This window comes from Bufo bufo, chromosome 10, assembly GCF_905171765.1.
Source record: "Bufo bufo chromosome 10, aBufBuf1.1, whole genome shotgun sequence".
Classification (NCBI taxonomy): Eukaryota; Metazoa; Chordata; class Amphibia; order Anura; family Bufonidae; genus Bufo; species Bufo bufo.
This window is the reverse complement of record NC_053398.1, coordinates 7,806,173-7,822,391: the sequence shown is the minus strand read 5'-3', so window position 1 is coordinate 7,822,391 and position 16,219 is coordinate 7,806,173. Positions and strand designations below refer to the sequence as shown.

General features: G+C 44.0%; 1 protein-coding gene across 2 annotated transcripts in view; it reads left to right on the top strand.

The window, feature by feature from the left end:
* Positions 1-16,219, top strand: part of NELL1 (neural EGFL like 1) — a 596,336-nt gene that overhangs the window by 541,439 nt on the left and 38,678 nt on the right. Inside the window, exon 16 of one of the 2 annotated variants that reach the window (XM_040409753.1) lies at positions 12,146-12,286. The exons of the other annotated variant lie outside the window; for it this stretch is intronic. Coding sequence (XP_040265687.1) covers positions 12,146-12,286 — 141 coding nt within the window. The remainder of the gene's footprint in view (positions 1-12,145; positions 12,287-16,219) is intronic. 2 annotated transcript variants of the gene reach the window in all.

The window sequence follows — 16,219 nt, the reverse complement described above, 5'->3', positions numbered from 1 at the left end:
TATAACACTGATCCTATGTACATAAATATAACTAGTATAATACTGCCTCCTATGTACAAGAATATAACTACTATAATACTGCTATGTACAAGAATATACCTACTATAATACTGCTCCTATGTACAAGAATATAACTACTATAATACTGCTATGTACAAGAATATAACTACTATAATACTTCTATGTACAATAATATAACTACTATAATACTGCTCCTATGTACAAGAATATAACTACTATAATACTGCTCCTATGTACAAGAATATAACTACTATAATACTTCTATGTACAATAATATAACTACTATAATACTGCCTCCTATGTACAAGAATATAACTACTATAATACTGCTATGTACAAGAATATAACTACTATAATACTATCTATGTACAATAATATAACTACTATAATACTGCCTCCTATGTACAAGAATATAACTACTATAATACTGCTACTATGTACAAGAATATAACTACTATAATACTGCCTCCTATGTACAAGAATATAACTACTATAATACTGCCTCCTATGTACAAGAATATAACTGCTATAATACTGCCTCCTATGTACAAGAATATAACTACTATAATTCTGCTCCTATGTACAAGAATATAACTACTATAACACTGCTCTTATGTACAAGAATATAACTACTATAATACTGCCTCCTATGTACAAGAATATAACTACTATAATTCTGCTCCTATGTACAAGAATATAACTACTATAACACTGCTCTTATGTACAAGAATATAACTACTATAATACTGCTCTTATGTACAAGAATATAACTACTATAATACTGCCTCCTATGTACAAGAATATAACTACTATAATACTGCTCCTATGTACAGGAATATAACTACTATAATACTGCTCTTATGTACAAGAATATAACTGCTATAATACTGCTCTTATGTACAAGAATATAACTACTATAATACTGCTCCTATGTACAAGAATATAACTACTATAATACTGCTCTTATGTACAAGAATATAACTACTATAATACTGCCTCCTATGTACAAGAATATAATTACTATAATACTGCTCCTATGTACAGGAATATAACTACTATAATACTGCTCTTATGTACAAGAATATAACTGCTATAATACTGCTCTTATGTACAAGAATATAACTACTATAATACTGCCTCCTATGTACAAGAATATAACTACTATAATACTGCTTCTATGTACAAGAATATAACTACTATAATACTGCTCCTATGTACAAGAATATAACTACTATAATACTGCTCTTATGTACAAGAATATAACTGCTATAATACTGCTCTTATGTACAAGAATATAACTACTATAATACTGCTCCTATGTACAAGAATATAACTACTATAATACTGCTCTTATGTACAAGAATATAACTGCTATAATGTATTTTTATATTTAAAAATAGAGCTGTTATGTTAGAACAGTTCTACAAGAAGATTGATTACACAGAATCTGTGCCGGATGATTCTGGATTTTTTCTGTATTGTGTAATTACCGGTGTGATTAGTGTAATCTGATGAACTGTGAAACAAAATTTGACTAAAATAAAAGTTCTTTATTATGAATTAGATAAATTAATGAATTCAATGGAAAAGTACGATTCCTTCACACACCGTTACATGATGCACTTTTTTCTTGCATCATGCCCTCCGTCCTAGGGATTAATTTCAGCAGTGTAATTGTCCGTATGTCTGCTGACTCTGGATAACAGAATAATTAATAATGTGCAGTGGAATATGAAACTATGTAAAGAGCGGGGCCGCTCAGGCGAGGAGAACCTTTAATTTATTAGTTTATTGAGAAATGGAAACAATTTCACAACGTAAATTAAAATAGTTGAGTAATTATTGTTTTTATAATGTTGCTGATGTATATGATGGGTCAGGAGGGAACGCTTCACCGTGGTGGTGCCGCAGAAAGCAGATCATGGTGCGAGTGGGCCCAGCAGTGGTCATGACCCTGGAGGTGTGATTCACAGGATCCTGGTATGGTATAACCTGGGTATCTCCTGTATATAATTATATATGTACAGCTGGTATAACCTGGGTATCTCCTGTATATAATTATATATGTACAACTGGTATAACCTGGGCATCTCCTGTATATAATTATATATGTACAGCTGGTATAAGTTATACATCTTCTTGTATATAGTGATATGGAGCATGCTGGTATAACCTGGGGATCCCAGTGGTGTACTTTCAATGCAAGCCGACCATGCAACTGCTACAGGGCCTAGGGGTGGCTGCAGGCATCCAAAGAAGGGCAGCAGATTTATCAATCTATTTTGCCAGTTGTCCGATGTGATTACTTTGACAAATATGGTCAGAACGAGGGCCAACATTTATGAAGTACCAATGTCACTTTTTCTGACAACCGTCAAGTTGGTTAAAGGTGGGGGAGGTATACGGCGACAATTTTTTATGCTTAAGAAAAAAATAGTTGTCAGAAATCTAAGGCTTTGTATTGTCTGGGAGTGATTGCCTCGTGTACTGATAAACTGGGTGGGCTGGGGGTCCTATGAGATCTGTATGTACAGTGCGGGAGATTCATCAAGACAGATGCTTTCTGCGCCGGCCTTGATTTCTCCTGCACTGGGATGCACCACGTGTATGATAAGGCGCAGACCTCATCATCCAGCAGTCTGCGCGCCCAAACAGAAATGTACGCCTGCTCAGAGCTTCATTTGCGTCAGAAAACTGAAGATAAATTTGTCTCTGTTGTTGGCCGCGCCGCCTTTTGGGAAGGTGGTGAGGGTGGAGTGAAAAGAGGCACCGATGTCGCATTTAAAAAGCCACTTTTCTGGCACAAGGGAGATGATAAACCTCCTCCACAGGATTTATATATGTACGGCTGCTATACATTCTGAATACGGTCTTGAATGTCCAGTAACGTGGCAGCGTTCTCACCTGCAGCATAAATGGAACGTTTTTTATTACATCTAACTTAATTGTGCTATTAATTTGCCCTCTTACACACCTCACGTTGCGGTGCACGAGGAGACGCCAGTGCGGTGCCAGCAGCCCTACGACAAGGTTATCCCAGATTAGGGGGTGTTTGCCGAGGAGATGTAATAAACAAAGCAAGAGTCTGTGAAGACCGACAACGGATTTCAGGAGGGAATAATAATGAAATCCTGTAATTCTGCAGGAAAAGGAAAATCTCTTCCAGTTGGTTTGAGGTTTCTTCTTACAAGATAAAATCAATGGTTTTACCGAGGAAAGGTTTCCCACCACTTGATGTTTAGTCAATAGGTCACGACCTTCACTCTTCAGACCTACCTGAAGTATTGATGCGCAGGAAGCGATGCTGAAATATGTGTCTGCAGTGAAATGTAATTAAAATGTAAAAAAAAAAAAAGATTTTTCTCCAAAGCAGTTAATGCAGTGGCTGCATGGGTAACCTGCCCGCAACGTAGCCGTATGGGTGACCTGAAACCTGTGAAAAAACAATAGGTCATTGGGTCTTTCCACCTATAGAGTGGATCGTCTCGGTTCGACCAAGGTTATTGTTTGTGTTTTATCCAAAATATAAAAAAAATTGCTTTGAAGGGATTGATAGATAATCAAAAAAAATATAGAATTATCTGAACAATTCCCAAACCTATACTTTTCTGGGCATTAATTTTTGTAAACTATACCTGCGCCAATAGGTAGGGCCAACTGTATGAGGGTATATAAGACACCATTCATACTGTGCAGTATGGATCTTATACTCGGTGGTAAGACCTAGAACTCTTCTTCTCCATGTGGCCTGGAATTGCTAATTTCTTAGGAGTTATGGGGTGGAAATTTTTGGAGGGAATAACCAGCCGAGGCCATGGTTACTATCTTGCCCTCAGTTCTCCCCACCAGTTTCTTTTCAAGCCTTCAACCTTAGATATCAGCCTCGAGACTGTACATAGAGCCTTGAAGGAGGGTGGGCCGGTGCAAGGGTGAAGGGGACGGACAGCTCTAAGTGGTCCCATTACCGTTTACTCCTGGGACTGCAGTTACAAGGGAGGTGGCTGCGCACGGCTCTCCTACTTGCTCCATAACTGGAACAGAGGACAGGACAGAGGGGGCCATTAGGAAGCACCAACCGTCCCCCCATTTCCCCTTAATCACCAATATCATAAACAGCGGGGAGGAGGGGGGGATGATGAATGTTACAGGGGTGTAGGTTATAATAGGACATGCTCTGGTGTGTGTGAGGGAATTTGGTTTGAATATCCCAAGTCAGGGGTCAGAAACCTTCGACACTCCAGCTGCTATGAAACTACAACTCCCATCATGCACACCTACACCACTGTTCTTGTAACTCCCATAGAAGTGAAAGTAGGATTCTGGGAGTTGTAGTTCCAGAACAGCTGGAGTGGCGGGGGTTGCCGATCCCAGTCCCAAGTCCATCAGATGGGAAGAAAATCACTATGCCTGTGTGCATGGGAGTTTTATATCATGTGGTGTGTTTTTTTTATTTTTTTATATTGAGTCGCATAGAGTTTTATGTAACTTATTTTAATTAGAAAATGATTTTATGCGATAATAGAGAGAGAAATATATGATTGTAATGTCATAATATAACGAGGAGAGCCTGCACATACAGAAAGGAAGGGGAAGGCTTAAAAAGCCGGACTGCAAGGTCAACTAGTCTGGAGTCGCTGAGGAAGAGCTTCACATTGATTTGTGTGTTTGTGAGTAAAACGAAGTGTTTTCATTACTGTGAAGTTGCAGTGCTGCACCATTGTGTTCTCTTATTGCTTTCTAATGAAACATATGGAGGGGAGGTTTAATTAAAGGAGAGAAAGTCTGGAAGGAAAGTCTCGGTGTAACTCAAGGAGGATTGAAGTGTTTGGAGATGCGATTGTCAGAGTGTGGATCTAGAAGTGAAATGTTGCTAGTGCAGCGTATGTTTTTAATGCAATATTGCACTATTATCGGAGGCTTTAGGACTTTCTCAGAATGAGACGGAGTGTTTAAGGATTGTGAGAAGAATCATCTGCCGGTGATTGACTGCAGAGGAGGGAGATCAGTTTGCTGTATCTGGTGTCACAACCCCCTACTTATAAGAGCAGTGCGCATCAAGAGTATCTCACACCCACCATCCTAGGGCGACCTAAAGGCCTATTAGGCTGGCCATTCATTCTAGATAGAGAGCGCCTGGACAAACTATCCCTTCCATACATATGGATGCTAAGTCAAGCATGCATGTGTTCTGAGTGGGTGGGCCGCTGCCAAGCACCGGTTCTGAGTGGGTGGGCCGCTGCCAAGCACCGGTTCTGAGTGGGTTGGCCTCTGCCAAGCACCGGTTCTGAGTGGGTTGGCCTCTGCCAAGCACCGGTTTTGAGTGGGTGGGCCGCTGCCAGATAACAGGGTTTTATCTTTCTGTGAACCAAAGGATCAGGCAAGTTGAAATCTAACAGCCTGATCCTTCTTTCCCATGACATTTGCCATCGGGGAGTGTTGGGAGACCAACCCATACACTTTAGATTGTCACCAATATTGTTGGGTTTGAAAGACATTATACTAATGTGTATAGCCTGCTTTATACCACAGGTTGGATCTGTAGTTGTCAATTAGCCACTAAAAGTCAAACTCGAAGGGGTTGTCCTACAATAAGAACCTATCCCCTATCCACAGGGTTAAGTTTCTGATTGGTGGGAGCCAAGTGATGTCTGAATCTGTGGAGTGAATGGTGCGGCAGGCACGTGTGGGGCCGGTTACTCCCTGGGATTGCTGGAGATAGCTCAGCATCGTGCTTGGCTTTTCCCATAGACTTGAGCGGCAGTGTATGCATGACCATTCACTCCGAGGGCTCCAGTACTTGATTGGTGGGGGTCCCCCCTCATCAGATACTGAGGACAGGTGGTAGTTTCTTATGGTGGGATGAGCCCATTAATAATGTCATGCTCCTCTTAAATGAAAGTAAGGGGCTCTGCTAAATAATTGGAAGGAGAGAATTGACAATTTGGAGATTGACCGATTAACTCATGACTGTTATCTCGCTAGAGGTTTTCCACCTTCAGAGATAGAGAAGCTGAGAACTGCAGGTTTCTGTAAATTGACTATTGACAAGTACGGCCATCGGGTCATGTCCGGGAGATAAAAAAATAAATAAAGGCTAGATATAAAGGAGGAAGAATTCATTAGTCTTCACTGAGAAGATCCTTCCATGGTTCTCCATGTATGGTAGGAGGAAGAGGTCGGGCTATTCATATCCGACACTGGGTTGGTGGAGGTTTTTCTGGATGTTCGTTGAAATATTTTTTTCACAAAACTTGTAGATCCTTTTTTCTCAAGGGATATACACTGTATGTTACTGTATACATGGGCGCTCAGCTGAACCAAGCATGCATGTACGGGGAGGCCGGGGGGATGCATGTTTGGCCGTGGCCTATTGATGGCCGAGAGAAAAAAGTGGTCACAGATCTCCATGAGCCCGTGTTGCCTTCCAATCCAGCAGTGAGACAATTTATCACCCAGTGCTGTGTTCTGTGGTGTTAGTGGTGAGCCCCCCACACCTAGAGAGCCCCTATTCAGCTACACGATGTGACACATTGAGGTATTGTGTCTGGCAAGGCAGGTATTTTCCCCCCATCATGTGTGGCTGGGCTGGTTTCCAACCAGGTGAGGTCAAATACCGGAGTTTAAAGTGCCGGTCCGGGTTTTGGCAGCACCTGGCTGTCCTTAAATAGGCAGCTGGGCTCAGCAGAGATGTGTCTGTTTTTGGGATCTGAGGCTTTGTGCCGTGCTGGAGGGCTGAGAGCCGCCCGCTGGGGAAACAGGCCCCGTAAAGCCTGCTGTGGACTACTGGGGGCAGAACTGCCAGCAAGGTGACTTGTGTTATATGAACTTTCCATTGTGTGTGAATTAACACCAAGACTGCAAAGTTACTGCTGTTTTGTGCAATTGCCTCAAGTGTGAATAAACACTGACGTTTTGAGTTAAGAACTATTTGCCTCTGTACTGCGCCCGCTTACCCCATCCACCAGAGCAAAACCCCACAACATGTAGTGCGTCCACCCCGACCACTCCATCCCTCCTGAGAAATATTGTGCAGTATTACATAAGGCATCTCGGTAGATTCTTGAGTCACTGTCACAGTAATCATCATTATTATGATCACAGTTAACGTGCCGCCGCGCTGCGCATCTTATTATAAAAGCGACATTTAACTGCTGACTCAAGTAGAGTAGCATCAATAACAAACCTGGGCTCAGCTGATGAAGAAAGACACCGGGAGGTGAATCACCGAGCGAGAGAACTGCCAGGATGAAAATAACGCTGATGTACAGAGGGCTAATTAAGACTGCAAGTGTACAGTGGAGAAAATAATGCAACTTCATGTATTTGTCTCAGTTAAAGGGGAACTCCAGTACAAAAAAGTCTCATTGTAATTTTTTTTAAATGCTGCTCAAAACAACACTGCAAGCCGGACAGACCATTCTTGTAGGATCTGTGGGGGCGGAGCATGACCCATTATACACTCTTATTGGTGCTCTCTTGTGTCATGCTCCGCCCCTTCAGTGTTTCTTTAACAGGAGACGTCAAGGAGATCTAGCGTTGTCCTGTTCAGGTTTTATTAGGGCTGGTGGTGCAGATCTATGCTGGCCATTGTAATGAAGGTGGCCGCTAGGTCCTAGAGCTGGATCATGTTTTATATTTTTGGGGCAGAGAGCGTCAACATGGGACAAAGTGAGCTCTGAATCAGAAGAGCCACAGGTTAAAGTCTTCAAGCCTAAGTGACCACTGGCCCCACATTGTGCCTTTCATAGGGGCCCATGTAAGAGAATTACATATTCAGGAGCTGAGAGAAGACCTGGGAATGTTATACTGTGACTCCAAGACGCTCCATTCGGATCTATGGGATCTTTAAATAGCTGGGTCACCAATTGATGTTAGGGGGCGCTGTGTAATTATTCACCTTCCCTCCAGCAAATTAGTCACTTGCCGACAGGTTCCCCTGGAATAAAAGATGATTCTGGTGGAACTGCATCCAGGACCCGTCCTCTACTGTCAGCACAAAAACACTGTCCAAACAGAACAATCCCTTTAAGCATCTAAAGCAGGGCTGGCCAACCTGCGACTCTCCAACTGTTGCAAAACTACAACTCCCAGCATGCCCAGACAGCCTACAACTATCTGCCTACAGCAGGGCATGGTGGGAATTGTAGTTTTACAACAGCTGGAGAGCAGCAGGTTGGCCAGAAGTCTAGATTTGGTCCCGGACTCGCCCTGTGTATATATGTGTCAGGTTCTAGACAGAAGGCTGTGATAATAATTCATGAGTTTAATGTAAAGCTCAGGCAGAGACCTCAGCGGTGGGGGATGGGGCGCAGGCACAGGACGCGCAGTGTCGTCGCTGTAATCTATGGCTCTGTCCTTGTCCCTATGAAGGTCTCGCAGTCGGAGTTGCAGCACAGCATTCCTCCCGCTTTCTCCCTGCCTCTGGGTACAGTGTAATTCTCTCCACACCAGTATGTGATGTGCTGGGCCGGGCTCAGCGGGGACCTCAATTATTTATATATTACGGACACAAAAAGCCGCAACGCAAATGATTACCACTCAGTATTGTGCCTGTAATCTATAATCCGTTTAATTGGATCTTTAAGAAACTGTGCGGCAAAGTATCCCCGCAGATGTAGTATAGGGCAGCAGAAGATAAACCGCCCTTTATGTTACGTCGTGTCAATACGTTTCACATTACGCTTCCTCCTTGTCTGTGCAATGAATATTTATGTGTAGTCCCTACTTTCCATGCTTGCTGTTTTTATGGTGGAGTTTCATAGAGGGAAGAGGGATATTTTCTGTCACACATCTGTAGCCATAAAGTTACATGCTAAAATTCTGTCTGCCTGAAGTCACCACTAGGGGGAGCTCACAGAACAGTGATTTATTGTAGAGTTCTGTGCTCTCCCCCTAGTGGTGACTGATACCATTCTGTCTGCCTGAAGTCACCACTAGGGGGAGCTCACAGAACAGTGATTTATTATGGAGTTCTGTGCTCTCCCCCTAGTGGTGACTGATACCATTCTGTCTGCCTGAAGTCACCACTAGGGGGAGCTCACAGAACAGTGATTTATTATGGAGTTCTGTGCTCTCCCCCTAGTGGTGACTGATACCATTCTGTCTGCCTGAAGTCACCACTAGGGGGAGCTCACAGAACAGTGATTTATTATGGAGTTCTGTGCTCTCCCCCTAGTGGTGACTGATACCATTCTGGCTGCCTGAAATGAAGAAGGGGCTTTGGTGCTGTGTACCAGAAAAGACATCCCTCTTAGGCTGGGTTCACACTTGAGCGTTTTACAGCGCGTTCAAACGCGCTGTAAAACGCTCAACACATGAAAACCAATGCTTCCCTATGGCCCTGGTTCTCACTTGAGCGTTTTACAGCGCTGAAAAACGCGCTGTAAAACGCCCTACGCTCAAACAAGTTCTTGAGCTTCTTTGGGGCGTTTTGACGCGCGTTTGTGGCCATAGGACATTGTAGTCAATCACAAAAAACGCTTGTCAAAAACGCGCGTTAAACGCGCATATCAAAGACGCTCAGGTCTGAACCCAGCCTTACCCATGTAAAACTATATTCTAAACACTGTGCAAGCATGGAAGGTGGGGGGCTACTACAGATTTTACACCTCTGCTGTGTATATGTTGGTTTTAGATCAGTTTATACATTTTTTATTGAACCCAATAATTTTGTCTCAATTCAGCTCCCACTAGTGGCGGCTGTCATGTTTGATCATTGGGGACCCCAAAGTATTTAATTATTATTTGCTTCATGACTTAGAAGCCCAATGGATTAGTTATATGTCATAGGGTTCCTCAGATAATTGAGTATACCAGTGACTAGCTAACAATGGTAAAAAAAAATAATACTTTCAAGATCTCTGCTTGCTGCAAACAAGCGGAAATAATGTTTCCATTCAGAGATTGAAAACATGTATGGTTCTAACTCTTCTCACAATTAAGGGTTTGCTTCAATGTATCCAGTCTAGTCAATGATTTGAGAATTTTACCTGCATTGATACACCAAACAATTGGGACAAAGATATTTGTACAGTTGATACTTTAAAGGTACTCGGTCATCGAGTCCATCCTATTAAACCAATTTACAAGTCCAATGAGCCCTTCCCAGCTGAATCTAATGTTCTTGCTCCCATGTCGCTCCGTGGCCTTATTACAAACAGCTTTTTAATCATATGAAAATGAATCCCTGGGTGCAACGAGGGCGTGGCCGTTGCATTGCTTACACTCTACAGGCCGTGCCCCCACCTCTTTGACTGACAAGGCCAGGTGTGTAGACGTACTCATGCCTAGCAGCGCGATAGCCAATGCTCGGCGCATGCACAGTACAAGGGGCGCAAAGTTCGCTGCGCGGCGGCTCTTTTCTCTGCAATAAGGCCATGGAGCGACATGGGAGCAAGAACATTAGATTCAGCTGGGAAGGGCTCATCGGGCATGAAGGATTGGATGACCATTTCCAGTTTTTAAGGGTATTTCATTCTTGAGACATTTAAAAGGCTCTTCCTCAATGTGAGGTGGGTCCCGGGGGTCTCCAGGATGATAGACAGCAGAGTGGTAGCTGCATTTACTGTTATGTCAAAGACCCCTTTGACCCAGGATAGCAATGTCTTTGTAACTTTGCCTTAGGCCAGACACACACAAGCGAGTTCAGTGCGCGCTCCCGTTCTGATCTCTGCTCCTCTAACATTATCACTATATTTTTTCCGAGAGTCCTGGAATCTATTGCATTACACTGACAGCATTATGTCAGTGCAGTTCAGTAGATTCAGGGTCACACAGCGTTACAAATCATTATAATGCTGTGCGATCCCGTTAGAGGAGCCGAGGTCAGAACGGGACCTCGCACTGACACAGCGCAAGTTCCTCGCACTGAACTCGCTTGCGTGTGTCCGGCCTCTGGCCTCATGCACATGACTGTAGGTTTGGTATGCGTCCAATACACATTTTTTGTGGATTGCACGTGGACCCGTTCATTTCTATGGGTCTGCAAAAAAAATACAGACACCAGACGGATGTCATCATCTTCCTTGAGTTGTCTGCATTGGTGCGGCCATTCCAAGATGTGGAACATGTCCCATTGCTGCCCGTTTTGCAGACAAAAATTGTCATTTCTACTGATGGTAGTGAGACCATTGCTGAGTGCACACTGCCAGTAGGTGTTTTATGTGGATCTGCAGTTTGAGGACCGCAAAATGGACAAGTATATAAGGACTTAGTGCAAGCTGCAACACCCTTGAACTCAATGGTGATGCCAAAAAAATTACTGATTGAGAATCCAAGTTGAGGAAATCTACAACCACCACTAGAAGGGTGGTACACTACCAAATGGCAGCGCCCCTTGATTTTGGGAATTGGTGGGGGAGGGGGGGGGGGGCTCGGCTCTTGAACCCCCAGATGATATTCTCTTCTTTTATTTCCTGAAACCCTATGCTAACCACAAAGAATGTCAATCTGCCTGGGTGCACGTGGGCGGCCGTGGTCATTCATCCCATAGTGCAGGTGCCTCTTAAAGGATCTGCTTTATTCCTAGAAGCAGCGCCATGGGCTGTATGTTCTAGATTCAAAGGGCATTGATGCCATAGAGAATAGCAATGTATCTCAGCTAGCACCGTCTCAGAGAAGCACCCAACACTACTTCCCCATCATGCATTCATTAGAAATAGTCTTGTTATACAAATTGTTATCCTGGGTCACTGGCTGCTATAAATGCTAAGAAAACAAGGACAGGCACTGGCAGCGATAGGGTTAACATGGCCGCCTTGAGCTGCTGTATATGACAAGGTGACACAAGCAGTCCCTTCAGTACGTGTGCCGCCCTCACTAACAAGGTTCTCAGAGCCGAGCTCGCGGCACAAGACGAGGCACTTGGAGAAAATGATCTGAGGATCGAACTTCCAGTAATTAATGGTAATGAACGCCCGCGGCTCGTCTCTATTCCTTCACCAGGCAAAAAAATTATAATTTATAGAAATGAAAGTTTTTGAACATTTCTAGATACCGCCATGGGTTAAGTAGCTAATTAAAGCCGTCACCTGATGTTTCTATGGGATCAGAGAAATGCTGTGTTCTGTTCTTTAAGTGTCAAAGGAAATTAATTTGCGGCTGGTTGTGTTTTTCTCTGGGGCAGATATTGATGAGTGTGCAGAAGGGATCATTCAGTGTCACAACCATTCCCGCTGTGCCAACCTTCCGGGATGGTACCACTGTGAGTGCAGAAGCGGCTTCCATGACAATGGGACCTACTCCATTACTGGGGAGTCCTGTGTTGGTAAGCGACCCTCACTCAAGTCAACTGTTTTCTTCTTCTTCTCCTGTCTTCTCTCTTCTGCATGGCAACACTATGATCAGTCTGGAATGTGTCCGATGCCGTTCATGTACGCAAACCCCGGGGGAGGGCAGAAGGGGCTAAGATCATAGCATCCATCAACTTGACATTAAACCAAGCATACTGCCGGGTAGGGTTAATCCTGCTGATTAAAACCATACTTGTCTTGTGAAAATTGGCTGTGGCGTTCCTGAGAAAAAAAGACTTTTATTATTTATGGAAATGAGGGCTTCAGTGCACCGAGGGGAGGGGCCTAGCGCTCAGTGCACCTCCGCTTTCCTGTTCTGGCCACGCCCATTGGCACACTGAAGACTTCATTTCCACAAAGAATAAAAGCCTTTTCCCTCAGGAATGCCACAACCGATTTTCACAAGACAGGTATCATTTTAATCAGCAGGGTCAACCCTACCAGGCAGTATTCCTGGTTTAATAGGGCTGATCCTGCTGATGAGTGCTCTTTAAGCTCCTGGGTCTCATAGCAAACTCTGTACCAGGCCACCCCCAACAATCAGGTGCTATTTCAATGCCATTAGACTCGGGTGTAACTACGGGGAGAGCACCTATCTTGTAATATGGATGGTCTCACATAGATCACGTCCTTCAGCCAATACTTTCACCAGATATGGCAGTGACTGCCCCTAGGCAATGTATTCAGCCCTACCTGTAAAACCCGAGCACCACAGCCGCGAGGTGGAAAGGGCTCCATGGCATCCCCCAGCTATATAACAGATGACGCCGCCTTCTACAAGTGGCACTTACTTACATTTGGCTTTAGATTTAAAGGGCAGACATTAATACAGAAGTAGCAAAGGCTGACTTAGCATTAAATAGACTTTCATGGGATACTGACATAGTCCAAGACGTGCGAAACTCTTCGAAACACCAAAAAAATAACTTTCAAAAATGTACCTAAACTGATGTATATCCGCTCCCTAATACTGATCTCATTTAGCTTGGCAGCAGCTGTCTGGTACTGGTCACCAATATCCCAAAAGTCCCTTTTGCTTTATCATTAATATAGAATTGTAAAACCTGTTTATTTGCCCAAATTTCAGGTTCAGAGGTTATGGTAGTACAGACACAGCCAAGTGGTCCTCTGGCTAAGATGCCACCATCCATGAGCACCTCTGTTGAGAAATCCCTGGAAGAAGGGACGACCAGTCCTTAGATTCCGTGAGAGATGAAGGTTTTAGGGGAATCAATAAACACTATTTTGAGTTTTGCTTAGACCCCCCCCCTCCGGTCCGGCAGTGATTGACTCACAGTTAATGGAGGAGTTGATTAGGTTCTCTCCCTCCCATAACCACTAAGATCTCCCCACCAGAATGGAGTCATCCATCCACGGGATAATTATTTATAATAAACCCAGGTCTAATTTCATGGAGAATGTGGATGGTTCGGCATACATTTCTCAGGATCTCCGCATGCTTTATTGGATTAAGGCCGGAAAATTCCTGTATAATTTGTCTGTGAGCCCAGTGCTGAATGTTAATGACGCCCTCGCGCCTTTCTGCTCGACCACTTCTCCTATAATTATGCTTTCATTCTCCTGCCTTCCTTATTATATTGATGCTTGCATTACATTTGGCAAATAGTGGGGTGGATTCATTCCAGGGCGAGGTCCACATTCCCCTAAAGACCAATGAAGATCAGGCCTAAACCATGTAGAATTTAAAAGGTGTTGTCCAGAAGGATGAATCTTTTTAGAAAATGGGCAGAATGGTTTTAAAAAATAAAAAAGATGCATTCTTGACCTCATCAAACCCCCGCTGCTGCCGTTTCCATGCTTACCTGGGCGACCACTGGTGCAATCTCGACACACAGGAAATGCCCAGTCAGCCAATCACAAGCTGAGGCGGGTCACAGGTGCCGCCAGTGATTGGCTGTGCTCATCTCCTAACCCATTTCTTTTCTAAAAAGTTGTATCCCACTGGACTACCTCCAGAAAGCCTAGAAGGGCTCTGCAAAGACAGTTCTAGTAAATACTTGTGTTCCCCATGAAATACTGTATTTTTCGCCCTATAAGACGCACCTAAGTTTTAGAGGAAGACAATAAGAAAAAAATATTTTTCAGTAGACCTCAGGTCAGACCAGCAATCATACCCCCAATATTAATAAGACCTCAGCTGACAGCCACAATCAGACCCCCCAATGTTAGTAAGACCCCAATAAGACCTCAGATCAGACCCCCAATCAGATCTCGGCTCAGAGCCCAAAGTGAAAGACCCCCAATCAGACCTCAATAAGAGCCCCAATATAAATGAGACCCCCATTCAGACCTCAGATCAGCCCCCCCTGCCTCTCATCAGCCCCCCCCCATGCCTTGTATACAGGAGCAGACAGTGTGAAGACTTAGAGGCGGAGCGGGCATGTGTGGCAGGAAAGCCTGCTCTGCCCCTCATCTGCCTGCTTCTGCGCTCCCACCAAAGTTCTCACTGCAAATCTGCCGGCCGCTCCCTATCAACCAGCACCACACAGGGCCCGCTGGTCTTTATCACCCTACAGCAGACCTGACCCTACCACCCAGCGCACGCCGCGGCCAGTCCCCATCAGCAAGCACGCGCTGCAGCCACCGGGCTCTCCCTCTTCATGTAACTCGGATGCCTGGTACATGGCAGGCTGCTGTTCCTATGCAGCGCAGCCTGCGATGTACTGAGCATAATCAATGCGCCGCACATTTTATATTTCTTTGCCCTGTATTCAAGGTAATTCTCTCTTACTCCTCTGCTATTCCTCTGGGAAATGCATGAATACATTTGTTACTGGATGTTATCATTCCCCTTCTTTGTAGGGCAGGTCATTCATTGCTGAGTCACAGTGCGAGAATGGTAGCGGTCAGTTGTCAATTATTCCAGGAGGGATAATAAAGGGACACAATGCACAGTTCTAAGAATTACTAAAATACTCCAGACTTGCTGTTTCATGGGGACTACAAGTACAAGGATGGTCCTCCTTAAAGGGAAGCTGTCACCGTATAGCTCGCTACGAAACCATCTTACATGCCAGATGCCCGCTTTCAATACATTCTAATGGTGTTGGTCCCATTTCCATAAGAGCCTCCATCATGGAGAAATTATGATAAATGTATTTTATGCTAATTAGTCCCTGGATGCAACAAGGGCAGTGGCATTGCACCTTGCTGCAACAGCGGCTCTGCTCCCAAACCATTTTGACAGGGTCAGGCAGTGAAGACGTCCTCACACCGGTTCCTACAGTCTCCCGAAGTCTTGTGACTGCTCATGCGCTTCACTGCTCGGTGCAAGTGCAGTACAGAGTCCATGTCCTGTACTGCGCTTAGAGGCTATGTACTCCTTCGGAGGAAATTTTTGTTTATTGCATTTTACTCATTTTTGGCTAAAAATTCATTTTTTCTAAATATTGAGCTGTTCTGTCACAAAGGGTTAACTGTTTTTCTAGCTGTGTGATTGGTACTTTCACTTTTTGCTGGTCATCTATTAACCCTTATCTCTAAACTACTGAGGGGTCATAAACACTTATTTAAGCCACATTCTCATCAGTAAGATAAGGACTGGCTATAATGAGTGTTTATAATGTCAGAGATAAGGAGCCCGTCAGCTCCCCAACTGACGGAAAAGACAGAGAAATCCATCTGCTACTAGAGCATCTCAGCTCTGTACAGAAAAAAGAATGCCATATTTTTGTAAAGACCAATTTAAAAAATTATTTTTAGCTCAAAATGAGTACAATGAAATAGTAAAAAAAAAAAATTGCCCCCAAAGGTGTACAGAGCCTTTAACAGTGAAGAGAACGAGCCATTGCGATACTTCAGGGCCGGGCATGAGGGCATCTTCACTGGCGGGGGCGCGGATGTATTGATAAGCTTCCTAGCAGTTCCATCTTGTAGCCCGTGTGGTC